The sequence below is a fragment of the Eublepharis macularius genome, chromosome 2 (assembly GCF_028583425.1).
Source record: "Eublepharis macularius isolate TG4126 chromosome 2, MPM_Emac_v1.0, whole genome shotgun sequence".
Lineage (NCBI taxonomy): Eukaryota > Metazoa > Chordata > Lepidosauria > Squamata > Eublepharidae > Eublepharis > Eublepharis macularius.
In genome coordinates, this window is record NC_072791.1 from 222,684,952 (window position 1) to 222,704,359 (window position 19,408).

A 19,408-nucleotide genomic window follows, 5' to 3' on the forward strand; every position below is an offset into this window, starting at 1 on the left:
TTTTTAAAAAAGAGATTAAAAATGAATATATGGGGACATCTTTGCATGGGGAAGCCTCAAAGAGGAGCAGCTCCACCCCCAATACCTAATTTGCACCACCCCCGTGGTCCAAACTGGTGAATCCTACCAGGGAGAGATCCTGTGTTTTTCAAACCGCGCTGCTTTTTCTGGTGCCAGAAGTGACCGTCTAATCTTATCCCATCCAGTTCTTAAAGCCAATAAACTGTTCGACCAGAAAAAGACAGCAATATTACTAAAAAGTTATTGCCGTTCAATATTCATTAACAATAAACCATGTTTGATTGCAGCAACCCACTCTATATTTACACGCATCTAATGTTATATTAAAGTCTAGGACCACTATCAGAGTCGCTAAATGATTGATAGAAGAGCAGACAGGATTCTTACTCAGATGTGGATCCAGAAATTGTCTTCTCAGATCCGAATAAATTATATGAGAAAGAATAAATGCTGAAGAGTTTCTACCGAAGACTTATCACGTGTACAAACTCTAGATTACCAGTGACCACCAGCACTTTCCCCTGGACCTCAGGGCTTTTGCAATTTTTAAAAAATCATCATTTTTATACTGTTATATCAACCTATCATTGTAACAGTACATGCAGCAGATTTTCTGACTTCCCAGCTTTCATTTCTACCCTCTTTCTTTGCAGAGATATAAAGGAAAAGGCATATCCCCACAGTGGAAAGGGTTAGAGACTTACTGGGTTAGAGGTTGGTGGGAGCAGGTGGGACAAACAAAACCAAAAGAAAAATTACACACGAGTTAAAAATCAACTCAAAATCAACTTCCAGAAAAAGATCAGGGTAAAAGGAGTCTCAAAAGAACTGCAATCAAATGAGGAAAAAACAAAAACCACAAAGTAAAAACTAAAGGCAAAAAAATGTATGTAGAAATCACAGAATAAATCGAAGCAATATGGAGCCAGAACTGACAGGGAAAAAATGCGCAGAAATCCCCATATGTTTTTTATTATTATTATTATTATTTCATTGAGCTTATAGCCCGCTCTCCCCACAAGAGGGCTCAGAGCGGGTAACAACAAGTAATAAAAATCACATTAAAACATATTAAAAACATAAAATGCAGCGCAAGAAGGCGGCTACATAGCAACCCATATACCAAACCCAGCATCCATGGTATACAGGAAGATGGCAGACCATTGCGGGGAGGTGTTACATTCGGCAGGAGACCGGCAGGGAAGCTTGCCCAGTGCCCCAGCTTTAGCCATTTGCCCGGTGGAACATCTCTGTCTTAAAGACCTGGCTGAACGATAGTAACTCCTGCTTGGCCCTAGTTTCCGCAGACAGAGTCCCACCAGGTAGGCGCCAGGACCAAAAAGCCCTTGGCCCTGGTCAAGGCCAGATGAGCATCCTCAGGCCAGGGACCACCAACAGTTGTTTATCAGCTGACCTAAGTACCCTCTGTGGAATATATGGTAAGAGGCAGACCTGCACGTATACTGGTCCCAGTCCGCTAAGGGCTTTGTAGTTCAAAACCAACTCCTTGAAACGAACCCAGAACTCCACTGGGCGCCAGTGCAGCTGATGCAGAATAGGTGTTATATGCGCCCTAAATGGCACCCTCATAAGGACACATTCTGGACCCATTGCAGTTTCCAGATCAGACCCAAGGGTAGCCCTGTGTAGAGTGAGTGACAGTAGTCTAATCTGGACTCTGGAGGTGACTGTTGCTTGGATCACTTTTGTTAGGTCATGGGTCGAAAGGTAAGAGACAAGCTGCCTGACCTGTCGCAGAGAGAAAAAAGAAGATCTGGCAACTGCAGTGATCTCAGCCTTCATTGATAAGGAGGCGTCTAGAATCACCCCCAGACTCCTGACCGTCAGAACGGGTGCAAGCAGCACCCCATCGAGGGCTGGGAGCCAGATTCCTGAACCCAACAGCCCACGACCCAAGACAGGGATTGTGTGTGTGTGTTTTCACCTAAGGATAGCAGTTCATGAACATAGATCCAAAGGAGTTAGCTGTGTTAGTCTGTAGTCGCAAAATAGTAGAGTCCAGTAGCACCTTTAAGACTAACCCACTTTATTGTAGCATAAGCTTTCGAGAGCCACAGCTGTCTTCACAGCTATCTGACAAAGAGAGCTGTGGTTCTCAAAAGCTTATGCTACAATAAAGTGGGTTAGTCTTAAAGGTGCTACTGGACTCTTTACAGTTCATGAACGTGACATAGTGCATTCTAGTTTACAAAAGGTCCTGCCCAAGAGTCACACAGAGAGGCTGTCCTCCTGTCTGTTAACCAAAGAAGCTCGGTTGGTGGCTACACAGGAGAGGGTCTTTGCAGTTGTTGCGAGGGAACCCCCCCTCCTGTTATGGAGCCCACTCTGAACTGTGCCAGTTTCCTGCTTTGCTGTTTAAGACTCTGTCAGGGGCAGCATTGCCCATGCCCGCTTCCTGCCTCTCTGCTGTTATGGGCTGTGTTACCTATGCCTGTTTCCTGCCTCCTTGGACACATACCCCACCTGGGCCCAGAGCCATGCCACTAGCAGCACAGTGCCAGCCGGAGGGACCCTCCGCGAGCCTGGCCAGGCACCCCCTTTAGCTTTTTAATGTGGGTTGGATTGGATTGTGTTTTAACTCCACTGTTTTAACTCTGTTGGGCTTTTTTTATATATTTGTGTGTGTGTGTATTTGTGTGTGTGTGTGTGTGTGTGTGTGTGTGTGAGAGAGAGAGAGAGAGAGAGAGAGAGAGAGAGAGAGAGAGAGAGAGAGAACTTTATATCTTACTTTCTAAGCTGCCGTGAGCAACTCTGGAGGAAAGGAGGCTAATAAATGTTTTAAATAAAATAAATAATAATAAATAAAACTTTGTGCCATAACCAGTCTGTTAAGTAGTAGCAAAAAAATTAAAGCTTCTTCTAAGATTGTACTTTAGCCTGTAGCTTGAAGCCGGAAGAACCTTTCGGGAACAGATGCGAATTATTAGCTGTGGAATTGGCTCTTTTTGATTAGGGAGGGCAACATCAGTTTAGCCTACCTTCCGCCCGCTGTGGCAATCCTTACCCCTTTTCACCTCACCTCTACAAGGGTAGGGGTGCCAGAACAGCTTCGTTGGGCTCTTAATTTAAGGCAGCGTGTTATTGCCTGGAAATATGAACTGTCTATAAAACTGTTTTATGCTTCTCAGTTCCCTGAACACTTTGAGAGGAAGAACTGTGTCCCTTGTGATGCAATTTCTTCTAAGCAATGCTGCATCCCACCTTCTCAAACATCTGTACGTAGAGGTATCATTCACACGTGCGTGTACCTTGTGAGAGCTCATCGCCTCAGTGCATCGCCTCTCTGTTAGCCATTTCCCACAATATGAGCTATTATATGATGATGTCGTTATCTACTGAGGAGCACATATGTGTGAAGTTTGCACTTATTCTCACTATTGAACAACCATTTCACTGGATCTTTGGCAAGCTGAACTGCAGAGGCGCCAGTCTCATGCTGCAAGAAAGTTAATAAGCCAAGCCTGACTTGAGGGAGGTGATTTTTTTTCCCCCGTTTCAAATCCAAACACAAGATAATTGCTAATGTGCCAAAAATGACACAACTTAGATAAAGCTGTTTTCACAGTCAGACACATTTTGTCACAGGCTTTGAGACCTTCTGTGATAGTTCCATTTAAATTTGGTTTGAGCTGACTGAAGGACTCGCACACAGCGAAGCTAAAATCATTATTTCCTGTCTAATACAAATGTCGGTGAGCTTGGTACTAGAGGAAGAACTGCCCGGTATCGCGGAACCACAATTTGATTCTTGTTGAAATAGTAATCTGTAGCGTTGCTGTTGGAATAATTGCAACACTGTTGAAAAAAAAAAAAGAAGTGTGATTTTTCACTTTCCAGAACACAAGAGTGGCACCTTAAGGACTAACTATATTTAGGCTGTTTCCATGCATCCTTTAAGGAACAGCCAACTCACCAAACACTGCCGGCTTTTCCCCTTCACTCCAAACATCTGTTTTCAAAACAGTAATAGGCTGTTCGGCTTCTGTTTTGTCGGTGCCTTTTCTGAGAATGTAATTCCCCTTATTTTAAGAACATTGCAGAAGGCGAGGGGAACAGGTGGAAGAATTGAGAAAAAGATAGGCCTGGTATCATAAATAAGCCTTGCTTTTTGTCCAAGACTGTTCTTTTATATGTATATTCCAGAGGTCCCCAAACTTTTTGAGCCTGTGGGCACCTTTGGAATTCTGACATGTGGCAGTGGGCAAAATCAGAAGATGGCTGCCACAGGAGGTGGAGCCATGCACAAGATGGCTGCCACAGGGGGCAGAGCCAGACACACGAGAAGTCCAAGTGCAGGGGAGGAGATGAGAAATTTTTAAAATACACTGGGAAAGAGGAGTGAGAGAGAGAATAAAACCAACAATATGGTGAAAGCTGCCAATGAAGTAAAGTTATTTTTATCTGCAGTCTATCAGGTTACCAATGACCAATCAAAAGCAGTGCTGGGCAGGAGCACCACCTGGCCCCACCCACTTTCTGAAAATACTTGGGGGACACTAGTTAAAGGCTGCTTCCACACACGTTGGATAATCCACTTTCAATACTCTTTGGTGAACATTTGAAACTGATTTTCCATGTGTGGAACAAAAAATCCACTTCAAAAGGATTGCGAAAGTGCATTGGAAGTGCATTATTCAACGTGTGTGGAAATGGCCAAAGTGTTGGCAAGTGTCATGACACCCACACACATGATGTTGTGGACCCCTAGTATATTCTGCATAACAATAAGCCAGGTCCTTATTCTAACATAGGTTAGCCTGCTCCAGATTATGAAATTACTGGAGATTTTGAGGGTAGAATCTGGGGAGGGCAGGGTTTAAGAGAGACTGAACCTCAGCAGGGTATGATGCCTTCCTCCATCCTTCAACAGAAGCATTTTCTCCAGGGGAACTGATTTCTGTCTTCTGGAGGGCTCTAAAAAGGACAGCCCACTCACTGAACGTTAGCAGCTTTTTCACGTTACCAGAAAAGCATGCTGGAAAAAAAGGGAAGCCAAACAGCCTGCAGCCATTTTGCAAATGGAGCCAACTGGATTCCTGGGGGGAAGCCACCCGAGTTCAGTGAGCGGGCCATCCCTTTCAGAGCGTGCAAAAACGGCCGAGGTCAGCTGTAATCTCCAGCCACCACCTGGAGGTTGGCAACTGTATTCTAACATTTTAAACCCACCACACACCATCCAGTTTCTATAACATTTCCAAGCTTTACTGAAATGCTGCAATGCTGTCTTCTAACAAAACAAAACAGTTGCACTGAGTCCCACTTCTGAGGCCTGCTTCTCCTGGCATAGACCACTGTATGCTGCCCAGGGTCCCATGGAAAGAGACCATACCTGGATCCTTGGCGACGTGCTTAAAACAAATGCCCTAAGACTAACAGCTCAGACTGCCTGAGAGCGTCAGCAGATGGTGGGGACTATGGCTTTAACAGCTCTGATCACCATCAAGAGGAGGAGGAGGTAGAGGAATGACCCGAATCGGTTCTGGGGCATCCCAAACAGCAGGTGGCTTGTTCTCAAAGCAGCACCAACAAGTGCACCTGTGTGTGTGTATCTTTGGATGGACAGCCTGGCGTGATACATTGGGGGATTTTTTTTGTTCTGTGCAGCAGTCTATTTTAAGCAGAGAGTCAGCTCTGGGATGAGATTCACAGTGACAACCTAATCAACATGACGCCCTTGTAAAAACATTGCCCAGTGAGCTTAGAAGGGTGTGGTGTATCTCTGCTTAGGATGGCCCTGCCCGACATTTAAATCCCTATACAGGGGTTGCCCTTCCTGGATGATGCAAAGGGCTGCTAATAAGGTGCCCCAATAATAAAATACTCATGGGTGTTCATTAATATATTAAAAATATTTCCAAGGCCACAAGATTCCATACCTAGGATTGCCAACTGCCAGATGGGGCCTGGAGATTCCCTGGAATTACAGCTGATCTCCAGACTATAAAGATCAGAAAATGAAGAATGTGGCCCCTTTGGAGGGTGGACTCCATGACATTATATCTCATTGAGGGACCTCCCCTCCCAAAATCCTGCTTTCCCCAACCTGCATCCCCAAATCTCCAGGAATTTCCCAACCCAGAATTGGCAACCCTTTCCATAAGTCATCAAGTTAATGCTAAAGCACTTAACAGTTTCCCCTTTGAACTACTGAGATTCTTAAATCTGTAAAAAGAAAATCATCTTTTGCGCTAAGCTTGTTTCATTCACCTTTTCTGGAATTTAACGTTTTGTATGCAGCTTTTTCCTAGGAAGTTTCCCTTTGGGTTTATAATCTTTACTTGGCTTTCTGGTGTTTTTAAAATTATGATGTTGTGTTTTCTGTTGCATTGTCTGTTTTCTAAACTGACTTGAGGGCTCTTTTTCAAACTGGAAAATGAGACATTTTCCAAGCAAATAAATAGTACAGAAAAAGTTCGGTATGTGTGCCTAAACATCAGTGGGAAGAAAAGCAGTAACTGCTTCTTTAGCTTAGCCCTCCTGGTGGCAGCTACCAGAAAGAGTTTTAAAGAAATTTTTAATCATATATTTATTTGCATTCATTGACTTGACAGGCATTGCCTTTGTTGCTGAAGACATGGGGTTGGACCCAACTCTCACCCAGTTCCCTGCTTTACTACAACCTACATCCCACATGGCTTTTGTACATGCAGATCTGTCCCCAATATAGCCTGTGGAGTTGGTCAAATAGAACCTGTCCTTCCTTTTACACCAGCAGACAAATGGGTTGGATCCAACCCTGTGGGAGAATCCAGTTACACTAAAGCCCAATTTATTCAAAATCTCACACACTGAGAGGTACCGGATTGCAACAGCTGGTTTTGCCATGGGCATCCATAGCACAGCCAGATATCTGCAGTGATCTCCTTACAGTCAGAAACCATTTTTTGCAAAATCACATGTGCAGTTTTGAATGACTGGTCCGAACTAGTGTGCCAGTTATAGTTCATTCTTGTGAGATATTTTAGTCAATGTTTGCGCCAAATCACGTAGCCCACAGGCTAAAGTAGTTAAAGCCAAATATTACCATGCCCTATACAGCAGAATGAGATAATCTGTGTCAATGCCATGTCCTTTGACTTCTCCCAATCAGGCTGAAGAATAGCATCCTTCTCTTTCTTGCTTTATAGTGGCATATTGCCTAAAGCGTTGATTTGTATGCATGTTGTTTGACATTTTGATCCCTCCATGTGGTTCTCCAGTGACTCAACACAGTGACTCAAACTTAACAATGGAAACCGAAGCCTATTTTTTTTTAAAAAAAGAAAGCAGCAAAATCTACAGCAGATAAAACAGATTAAAATTAGATACTGATTCTTGCTGGAATCACTTTTTTAAAGTAAACGGAGTCAAAAATTAATACAAATACGGCTTCCCTGGAGGAACAGCACCATAGTGGGAAGGGCCATGTGACTGGGGGAAGTGGATCAATAGTGTTACCCAAATAGGAGGTCTCCTTAATTACTTGGGGGAATTAGCATAAAGGAGGCAAGTAAGAGGGGGTAAGTGGAATTCTCCACCTATGTCTACAGGGATTATTTCCTTAGAGGACTCTCAAATCAGGCATGTTCAACAGGAAAGGTTTTTTTAAAAAAAATTCACAGAGAAATAAAAGGCAAGCATACAGAAAACCACACACAACATACACACAGGGCTAACTAAGAAAACAGGGAGGAAACAGGAAAGCAGTCTCAGGGGAAAGGCGATAATTACCAGTCCCAAAGAGGAAGGTGTCCGCAGAGGAGGGTCAAAACGACCAGCATTTCACAGAGAGAAGAAGCTCAAATGGATTGCATGAGGGTGCATGGATGGGTACCAAGACACACACACACACACTGACTACATGGCTGGGAAGCCCAGTTATAAGGCAAAATGTTCCCCGGGGCAATGCTGACATCTTGCTCCCCAAAACAATGACTTAATGGTTCATCTGGAGGTAGGCAATAACTTGGGAAGGGTTTAATATGACTATCGGGGATGGTCTATAGGTGAAAATATTGCTTGATGACCCAGCAGGTACCAGACAGGAAGGCTATCGGATGTGCTGAATAGCTTCGATTAGGGTAAATGGGTGAGGGGAGGTCAAGAAAGGTTTTCATGAGATTAGACAGGTTTCTCAGGAAGCCTTCTTATCTCTACATCTCTCCTGGGCATGGCAACCATCAATCAGTCATCTCTCCTCTGTCTCATGTCTTGGTAACTTGCCAGCTAGTATCCACTGTGCCTGGGGCCAGGCAGTGTCCAGGACTTACGGCAATGGGTTTATGATATTCCATATCTATAAACTGCCCTTACAGTGTAGGGAGGGAGTCTGACTGCTAACAGTAGAGTCTTGTTGCAAGATGTGGGGTACGAAGAACAATTGCCTCTGAAATAATCCAGCACAAAGCCTTATTATGGTTCAAACATGCTCCTTTAGCTGTGCCTGGAAACTTGTCGACATCACAGGACAGATGCTTCTTTAGGATCACCCTGGCTAAGCAGCTGCCCACATTTTACTGTTAGATTCCCAGTCTTCTAAAGCAACCCCATGTAAAGAACATTGCAGTGACCTAACCTGGAGGTTATCAACTCCTTGCAACCAGGCTGCCAGTCTCTAGAAGGGACAAAAGACATTCCTGACTGCAGCTGGGATCGCCCAAGATTCTACAAGCAGTGCTGGGTCCAGAAACACCTGAAGATTGTACAACTGAAGCTTGGGGGAGGTGAAGAATGGGGAGGCATCAGCTTCCACATCTGTTAGAATAATAACAACATTTGATTTATATACCACCCTTCAGGACAACTTAACACCCACCCAGAGGGATTTACAATGTGTGTTATTACTATCCCTACAACAATCACCCTGTGAGGTGGGTGGGGCTGAGAGAGCTCTGAGAGAGCTGTGACTGACCCAAGGCCACGCAGCTGGCTTCAAGCGGAGGAGTGGAGAATCGAACCTGGTTCTCCAGATTAGAGTCCTGCTGCTCTTAACCACTGCACCAAACTGGCTCTCCCGTCAGCAACAGTTCATTCACCCTCATCCAATTCGCCACTGACCCCTGGCATGGGACAGAACAGCAGTTTCAGAGTCCAGCCTCATACAGTTTATTCATTTATTTTCCTAACTAATAAAACAGATCCAAGGGGTGCATCCTTCAATGTGTCTGAAGCAAATGGAGTATGGCAATAAAGCTTCAGCTTTCGGGCTACAGAAATGCAACTGATATTCAAGTGCCCCAATTCAGCATTTGCTTTCCCTGTACAGTAGAGACTTGTGAATGTATGCAGTGCAGGTGTCCCACCGAGGTATGCTCAATACTATAGGCTTACAAAAAAAGGCAGATCCAACGATCCATCTTCTGTGCACGTAAGTCACACAACTAGGATAGCACTAATCAGCCAATGCTACGGATGCGAGCGTAGATTGGCTACACCAGGGGCCCACCCAAATACACATCAAAGCCCCCTAAGACAGTCCAAATACTATAGCCCAAGAGGAACTGCACAACTTGTGCTGTTTATTTTATTTATTTATTTATTTATTTATTTATTTCAAATTTCTATTCTGCCCTCCCCGTGAGCGGGATCAGGGCGGATAACAACATATCAAAATGCAATTCATCTACATTAAAACAGTGTATTAATACACATTTAGAACAGGATGGTGGACAGCCTTCACAGGAAGAGTTAAGATTTTATTAACCTCTTTTTTCAGACGGGTGGAAGCCCAGCCTCAGCCATATGCCTGGCGAAACAACTCTGTCTTGCAGGCCTGGCGGAAGGATAGTAAGTCCTGCCGGGCCCTGATCTTGGCAGACAGAGCGTTCCACCAGGTGGGAGCCAGGACCGAAAAGGACCTGGCTCTAGTCGAGGCTAGGAAGGCCTCCTTGGGGCCAGGGACCACCAACAGCGGTTTGTCCCCTGATCGGAGTGTCCTCTGGGAAATATATGGGGAGAGATGGTCCCATAGATACGCTGGTCCCATTCCACACAGGGCCTTATAGGTCAATACCTATGGGATGTTGTCTGGCGCACTGAGCTCATTCCCTCCCCCCCCCCCCCATACACACACGTTTTATCAGTCAGGCCTCCTCCTTCCAAACAATGTTATCTGGCTCAGTGCCAAAGCACCTCAAATGTTCCTATATCTCGTCATTTCTTAGGAATATAGTAAAATTGCAAGAACTTGAGCTCTTATTATGTTCAAGACAATCTTCTGGCTTCAGCACAAGCTAAATCGCAGGTCCTGGGCCAGGTACTTTTCAATATTTTTATCAATGATCTGGATGAAGGGGTAAATGGGCCACTCGTTACATTTGCTGATGATACCAAATTGGGAGGAGTGGCAAACACCCAAGATGAGAGAGTTAAAATTCAACAAGACCTGAATACTCTGGACAAGTGGGCAGTTGTGAACAGGATGCAATTCAACATAGATAAGTGCACAGTATTACATCTGGGCCACAAAAATGTGAAGCACAAATACAGGATGGGGGATACACTTCTGGGCAGTAGTATATGTGAAAGAGATCTTGGGGAAAGAGTGGACTGTAAACTGAATATGAGCTGTCAGTGTGATGCGGTGGCAAAAAAGGCTAATTCAATCCTGGGTTGTATCAAAGGGGCCATAGTGTCGAAATCACAGGAGGTCATAGTCCCTCTCTATATGGCCTTGGCCAGGCCGCACCTGGAGTATTGTGTGCAGTTCTGGAGGCCTCACTTCAAAAAGAATGCGGACAAAATCGAGAGGGTGCAGAGGAGAGCGACGAGGATGATCAGGGGTCTGGAGACTGAGCCCTACGAGGAAAGGCTGAGGGCCTTGGGAAAGTTTAGCTTGGAGAAGAGGAGGTTGAGGGGGGACATGATTGCTCTCTTTAAGTATTTGAAAGGCTGTCATTTGGAGGAGGGCAAGGAGCTGTTCCAGTTGGCAGCAGAGGGTAGGACCCGAAGCAATGGGCTTAAATTACATGCACAAAGGGGCCGGCTGGATATTAGGAAGAACTTTTTCACGGTCAGAGTAGTTCAAAAGTGGAATCAGCTGCCTAGGGAGGTGGTGAGCTCCCCCTCACTGGCAGTTTTCAAGAAGAGGCTGGATGAATACTTGTCAGAGATGCTTTAGGCTGATCCTGCACTGGGCAGGGGGTTCGATTAGATGGTCTGTATGGCCCCTTCCAACTCTTTGATTCTGTGATCCTTTTTCCCTTGTGAAGGTGAAGGAAATCTTCATGTTCCATAGTTAAGAGCCATAGAAGAGGCTCCGATCAGCCAAAGGGATAGTACAGGGTTAATTTCTAAATGTGATAGTTTTCTTCCTATCTGAATTAAAAGATTAAAAACATTATCAAGAGCATTAATAAATTACCAGCAGTTTAATTCCTGGGCCTGTCAAAAATCAATACTAAAATATACTTATCAAAGGCTAGAACATTCTCCGTAGCCCTAGAATCTAGTTAAGAATTTATAACTTCTGGGAGGGAGGGCAGCTATGTTTTCTGCCCTGCGGTGTATTGAACACTGAGTAGGAGAAGGCAAAGTATCATTACTAAAGTTGTGTGTGTAAGAGCTCACTCTTTTTTTGCTTCTGCATAAAAAGTTGCTCTCCATATTCTTGACCCAGGTATTGGGGGTGGATTTCTGTTTTTTTCTCTTTCAAGAATACCCCTAGCTGCATAACTTATACAGGGGCCACACAAACTGTCGACCAAACTTGACTGCATGCTTTGTTTTCATAGGTGTTCCTATATTCAAGAAATTAAAAAACGAGTTCTGGCATCTGATCGTGAGAATCAGACCTCTAAGCAGAATGACTCTATTCACTGAGAGCTTGTGAATAGTTTGAGTTCTGAATAAATACTAGAAATTAGTCAAAATCAGGAGAGGAGTGATGTTTCCTAACATGAGATTGGGAATCTCTTATTTGCCACCAAATAGCTATCAGAGACAAAACTGAACTAGTGAAAAAGGGGTGTGGGAGGTGGGCAGAATTCTCAGGCCCTGCTACAGTCTAGGTGTTGTCCCGGAATCCCTTGATTCTCTAGTAGGAAGTATAGCCAGAACCAAAAAGAAGAAAAGGACTTGCAGTTAATTCATGAGGGGTGATAATGAGCCTTCAGAGACATATCAGTCAGCTTTGGACTCTGTCCAAAATATTCAGATACACACATCCATGGTTGTCTCTTGGATGTACATTAGGGCCCTTTCCACATGACCTTAAAGGGACAAGCCCGCTCACTGAACACTGGCGGTTTTCCCCTTGACTTCAAACATCTCCATTTTCAAAATGGTTACAGGCTGTTTGGCTTCCATTTTTTCAGTGCCTTTTTGGGACTGCGGGAAAGTGCACTTCCAGAAAAGGCACCAAAAAACCGGAAGCCAAACAGCCTGCAACCATTTTGAAAATGGAGATGTTTGAAGTCAAGGGGAAAGCCGCCAGCATTCGGTGAGTGGGCCGTCCCTTTACGGGCGTGTGGAGAGGGACCAGTTCTATGCAGATGGGTAATCCAGACCTTCCTACATTTCTAAGATTTAATTACTTGATTGTCTGGAATGAGAATTGGAATGTCATGCCCTGGGAAAGGCATAACTGCATAATGTTTTTTTGTGTATTTATAAAAAATAATTGAGCTTTTCTGTAGGTCCATATATATATATTTAAACAAGGGATTTCCTAAACTTTCTTAACTCAGAGGAGAGGTTTCTGAAGGCATTTGTCAAACAAAATTATCAATTATGACCATTCCTGCAATAGTAGTACAGCTGCTGCAGATGTTTATTTAGGCATTTTGACACATTGCCTACATCGAAAGAGAACAGTAAATATTTTCTGTTGCATATATACCCAGTCCTTGTTTCATGATTGTAGAAGTAAGTACAAATGACTCGGCTGTGGAACTAAGGGTCTCAGATTGGTTTGCATCTCAAAGGCAATCCCATCTGTGCAAGAGCCACACTTTTGGCTTCTTCTGGTTAAGGCACCTTCTGCTTGGCTACTTCTGCTTCCACCACACATGGACTAGTGATGCCAAGCCGCTAGCTGCATCCCCGGGAGGTTTGAGGACAGGAAGATGAATGGAGATGACATTGTGCACTGCATGAGGTCACATCCTCCCAAATATCCAGATGTGACATAAGCACGTCAGGTGATGCTCTGGCCATCAGAGTACCATAGAGTTTTCAGGCACAGCCAGAGTATATCCTGATGTGCTTATGTCACATATACGGTTTTCAGGCGGATGTGATGTCATGCGGTGTGCAACTTCATCTCCATCCTGCATCTTTCTCCCCCGATCCAAGGATCGAGGGCAGGAGGGTGGGCCCACCAGCCTTCTGCCATAAGTAGGAAAATGGTAAGCCTGTCACAGACAGTTGTAGCAAAAGAAGACTTGGCTGGCTGGCTGGCTGGCTGGCTGGCTGCACCTCCTTAGAAAACCCTGAAAGCAAAGCATACTCCAGCAGCTACTAGAAAGGGAAGCACCTCTACTTACAACAACCCCCTTCATCCTGTCCCCCGTAGACGTCCTCCACTTGAAGCCAGCTGGGTGACCTTGGCTCACTCACAGCTTCTAGGAGCTCTCTCAGCCCGACCCACCTCACAGGGTGATTGTTGCGGTGCTAATAATAACATACTTTGTAAACTGCTCTGAGTGGGCATTAAGTTGTCCTGAAGGGCGGTATATAAATCGAATGTTGTTGTTATTGTTGTTATAGTAGGAATCCCCACCTATATCCTAGGACACAGGGAAAGGCACATCTTAAAAGACACAGGACTTGCAATATGCTCTATCTACTGGGTGAGATGGCCCCAGTATTTAGAAAGCTTCCAAGAAGTCCTGCTCATTTTACTAGGTATCACGGCACCAGCTTCAAGAAAATATATAGTTTAAAAAACTCGTGGCACCATTCTGGGTAGAAATGCAGTGTTTTGAAAAAGGGAACAATCCAACCTTTGCCCCTTGATTTCAGTGTGAGAGAACGGAGTGAGTTCTTGTCTCTGGCACTAAACTGATGGTCTGCAACAGCGGGTGGGTACCTAGGACTGGATCGCCCCCAAGCATTGCAGCCCAGTTTGCGAAGCTCCTCATGCACATTATTTCACTCCCAGGTAATACTTGTTCATCTCGAAACACCCGTTTTAAAGTGCAAAGTCATTACCCTGCTTTCTTTCCTTTTGCATTTAAGAGTTTTCAACAAGGTGTTCTTTTGAATTCCCTTTACAGGTTCCGCTAGCGTCATACAGAGGGGCTTTATATTTTTTTTTCCTTCCTCACCTTGTGAAACATTTACATATTGACTTTCTTTTCACCTTTACTTCCAGAGAATGCAAACAAATTGGAGGAAGGCGCTAGGGGAATCTACACTCCTTGTCCCGAACATTTTAGTGGCTTCTGTATGCATGGAAAATGCGAACACTCTGCCAATATGCTGGAACCATCTTGCAGGTAACACTTTTCCCAAACTGAGCGGGTGAAGATAAGCTGAACAGGCAGACTTGCTAATATATGTTATCTTGATGCAGCATGGAAAATAATCATTGCTGAGGCTCCTTCCACTCTGGGTCTAAATTATGTACAGAGGCACCTAAATGTATGTAGTAGAACTGCGCTGAATTATGCAGTAGCATTAATCTGTTTATAAAAGCATTCCTGCCACGTCCATCAATACCTCCCTTAAAAAGGCATTGCAGAGTATAGGCTGGCCCAGTGGGCATTACCCACTGATTTCTTGCACGCAGCCAACAGCTCTTGTCCGGGGAAATCCCACAATGAGCAAAAGTCAAGAACTATGTCAGCATCAATTTCTCCATAGGGCAAAATAGCTGGAGACAGGAGGTTGGTATTAAGTAAGGAAAAGGTGAGGGTTGGAATAAGGTCAGCTTCAGCAAAGAGCACTGTGTTGCGATTAACCTCAGAGTTTCATACTTCTGCATAGCACCAGCGTTAGAGAGTCTCTCTACACAAGACTTCTGACATGTGCTCGTCACGTGTTGGGAGATGCAATGTTAGCTGGGAAGCGTAGTTTTAAATGACAGAGCTGGCGGAGATCACTCCAGAGGGGGGCGGATTCTCTCACAGCCTTCTGTTGCCTCTGGCGTGTCAGACTGTCTCTCCTTCCAGAGCCTTTGCCCTGCCGAGGCTTGGTTAATTCAAAGTTTGAAGGAGCGAGGGTGGCAGGGAGGGGAGAAAGCAGAGGGCTGTGAGGGAATCTTTCCCCTCTGGAGCGATCTCCGCCAGCTCTGTCTTTTAAAACTATGCTTCCCGGCTAACACTGCATCTTGCGGCACTTGATGAACACGCATGCAGGTGTCTCATGGAGAGAGACTCAGAGGGTGGGCATTTGGTTGTAGTGCTAGGGTATGCAGGTCACTCTCTATAGCAGGAGAACTTCTACAGGCTATCCCAACCCTTGCTGCTGCTCAGTAGGTTGCCGGGGTGAGGAAGAAAAAACATTGTTGCATGTCATGTCATTTCCCGGAGGAACCTGGAAGTGATGTCACGCTGCTCTAAATCCTACCCACCCCAGAAATGACATCTCAATGCAATGATGGCCCCTCCTGTCATGTCCCTGTTCCCCACCCCCACCCCCCAGTCTCCACCCGAGTGCCATCCAGTGGCTGTCAACCCTAGCTACAGCGTAGTTAAGCAGGGCTGTCCCTGTAAGCCACTGCAATGCAAAGCCACCTGGGAACTATTTATAAGCTGCTTTATACTGGCTAAAGGAGTAATAAATGTGTGAACGAACTCTCTGTTAGCAGAGATTGCATGCAGCCACACTGGTGCAAACAAAAATCCAAAAGTAAAAGCCATGTTCCAGATGTTAATAATAATAACAACTACAACAATATTTGATTTATATACCACCCTTCAGGACAACGTAACGCCTACTCAGAGAGGTTTACCATGTGTTGTTATTATCCCCACAACAATCACCCTGTGAGGTGGGTAGGGCTGAGAGAGCTCTGAAAGAGCTGTGACTGAGCCAAGGTCACCCAGCTGGCTTCAAGCAGAGGGGTGGGGAAATCAAACCTGGCTTTCCAGATTAGAGTCCTGCCGCTCTTAACCACTACACCAAACTGGCTGTACTTATTAGGACCCAACACGAGACCACAAAATAGTTGTATTTAACTTAGATATTCATACCCCATTTTTCTCACATCGTTTTGCCCTCTTCGAATTTATCCTTACAACAACAACCCTATGAGGTAGGTTAGGCTGAGAGAGAGTGACTAGCCCAAGATCACCAAGTAAGCTTCCTTTGCAGAGTGGAGATTTGAATCTGGCCCTCCCAGCTTTCAAGTGTTTGTCATCAGACAGGATGTTAAAAGCGACAATAAGAGTAGGGAAAGGGGGGGGGGCTCGAACCACAATGTTAAGGCTAGAGTTGTCAACATCCAGATGGTGCCTGGAAATCTCCCAGAATGACAACTACAGAGATCAGTTCTCTTGGATAAAATGGCTGCTTTGGAGGGTATGTGGCATTACACCTTGCAAACAACTTTGGACCCCACCGACCCATCTCGTTACCACCCAGTCTCAAATCTGCAGCTGCAGTCCCAGCAGCTGCAGGGTTTCCTGGAAGACTCATTGATCCTGGACCCATGCCAGTCTAGCTTCCGCCCAGGCCATGGGACTGAGACAGTATTGGTCGCCCTCACAGATGATCTCCGCAGGCATCTGGATCGAGGAGGGTCGACGCTGCTGGTATTATTTGGATCTTTCAGCAGCGTTTGACACGGTCGACTATGAATTGTTGACCCACCGCCTTGCCGATGTGGGGATACAAGGGACTGCCTTAAAGTGGCTTGTCTCTTTTCTCCACGGTCGGGGACAGAGGGTGGCGCTAGGGGAGAGGGTGTCTGCACGCCAACCATTGGTACGGGGTATTCCCCAGGGGGCGATTCTCTCCCCATTGTTGTTCAATCTGTATATGTGCCCCCTTGCCCAGCTGGTATGGAGTTTCGGACTGGGCTGTCACCAATACACTGGCTTGGCTCCAGAAGCCCTGATTAGAGCTTTGGATGCCATTTCTGGTTGAGTGAAGCAAAGCAGACTGAAGTTGAATCCCATGAAGACAGAGGTCCTGTACATGGGCCATGGGATGTTGGAGGGGGGGATCCAGCTTCCAGCCTTTGATGGGGCACCACTTGTGCCCATTTCACCAGTCAGAAATCTTGGCGTGGTGCTGGACTCCTCTTTATCAATGGAGGACCAGGTCGTGGCAGTTGCCTGGTCTGCTTTTTTCCATCTTTGGCAGGCCAGGCAGCTTGCTCCCTATCTCTCGACCCGTGACCTGGAAACAGTGATCCATGCAATGGTCATCTCCAGATTGGATTACTGTAAATCGCTCTACACAGGGCTTCCCTTGAGTCTGACCCGGAAACTACGGCGGGTCCAGAAAGCTGCTGCCCATGTCCTGATGGGTGTGCCTTTCAGGACACATGTCACTCCAGTGCTGCAGCAGCTACACCAGCTTCCCTTGGAGTTCCGGATCAGGTTCAAGGTTTTGGTATTAACCTATAAAGCCCTAAACGGACTGGGACCAGCATACCTGAGGGACCGTCTCTTCCCATATACTCCCCAGAGGGTGCTGAGATCAGCCAGTAAGCACCTACTGGTGGTCCCTGGCCCCTGGGAGGCTTGATTGGCCTCAACCAGGGCCAGGGCCTTTTCGGTCCTGGCCCCGACCTGGTGGAACTCTCTGTCTGAGGACACCCGGGCCCGCCAAGATCTTGTCTCCTTCAGGCGGGCCTGTAAGACAGAGATGTTCCTCCAGGCGTATGGTTGAGGCCATCAGGGATTCCATCAAATGATCCTCTCTCCTGGTCTCCCCTATGTCTGTAAGGGGGATATTGACCATCTACCCCCATATATGAGTGATCATGCGTGGTTAAGCCATATCTCCACCTCCATCAGATGCTATATGGTTTTCATACAGTGAGCAGGTGTTTTATTAGAAGGCTGTGTTAAATGAATGTGATTTTATCTCTGTATATTTTATTTATTGTTGTGACCCGCCCTGAGCCTGCTTGTGGGGAGGGTGGGATATTATCATTATCATTATCATTATCATTATCATTATCATTATCATTATCATTATCATTATCATTATCATTATCATTAATGCCCCCAAATCCCAGCCTCTCCAGGCTCCACCCCTAAATTTCCAGGCATTGCCCAATCTGGAGCTGGCAGCCCTACTACGGGACCACCTCTCCCTATATGTGCCCCAGAGGACACTTCGATCAGGTGACAAACAGCTGCTAGTGCTCCCTGGCACCAGGTTAGCCTCGACCAGGGCCTTTTCAGTCCTGGCTCCAACCTGGTGGAATGCTCTGTCCAATGAAACCAGGGCCTGGCAGGATTTGTTATCCTTCCGCCTGGCAGAGCTGTTCCGCCAGGCGTATGGTGGAGGCTGAGCTGGGCCGCTACCGGCCAAATAGAGATGAACGCCCCCCCCCCCTGTTAGAGGCATCCACCACCGACCTTCCTTTTAACCAACTATGCAAGGAATCTTAATATGGTGGACTGGTGGCAGACTGAAATTGATAAACTGATTACTCCTGCGCTGCCTTCCTTGTACTCTTCAATACTTCTATCGTACTGTTTTTATATTGCTGTTGAATTTAAAAAATTTTAAATCGTTGTTATCAATGTGCTGCTTTATAGAATGTAATCCGCCCTGAGCCTGCCAGTTCGGGGAGGGCGGAATAGAAATTGAAGGCAAATAAATAAATAAATACAAGTAAAATACTACACCCTCCTGCATCCTGTTGAGAATATGCAGCGGTTTAGATTGGGTGGCGCCAGTAGCAAGTTGCACCTTTAGCCTGTCATCCTATAGGAACAGCTGCCCCGAGGGATGTGTCCCGGCAACAGACTAACCCTTTCTCCTGGCCCATTTTACTGACCTCAGACAGCCTAAAGAGCTCCTATTTACTCTGCAGGGCAAGCGTGCAGGCTGCGCATAGGCGGGGGCATATAGTGGCTACAGAGGCCGTTTAGGTTCAAGAAAACACTCTCGGGAGAAGTGTTAAAATACTTTCTCCCCCACGTGCACCTATCACAGCTGCAGTTGGGATCACTCCCACCCCTTCTCTCAGTTTTGGCTGATGATTTTTGTTCAGAGTTCAGTTCAAGGTGAGGCTGTATATGACTTTTAAAGCCCTGCGTGGCTGAGGACCCCCCGAGTTAAAGGATTGTCTCTCCCGATATGATCCTGGATACCAACGATGGTCGCACCTCATTTTGACAAGGTCCTGTGCTTTTCTGAGGAATGGTCTCCCTGAGGATATTTGGGGACCACCCCTTGGAAACTTTTAGGGTGTTCCTCAAGGTGGTGGTGGAAAGTGCCTTCAAGTCATTGCTGACGTATGGCATTCCCTGGTGTGGTT

The 19,408-nt window shown here is 45.8% G+C and overlaps 1 protein-coding gene across 1 annotated transcript in view; it reads left to right on the forward strand.

Moving 5' to 3' along the window:
* The window catches only part of TMEFF2 (transmembrane protein with EGF like and two follistatin like domains 2), a 354,462-nt gene that overhangs the window by 322,938 nt on the left and 12,116 nt on the right, over nt 1–19,408 (forward strand). The window contains exon 8 of the mRNA XM_054972161.1: nt 14,336–14,459. Within this exon, the coding sequence (XP_054828136.1) occupies nt 14,336–14,459 (124 nt within the window). The remainder of the gene's footprint in view (nt 1–14,335; nt 14,460–19,408) is intronic.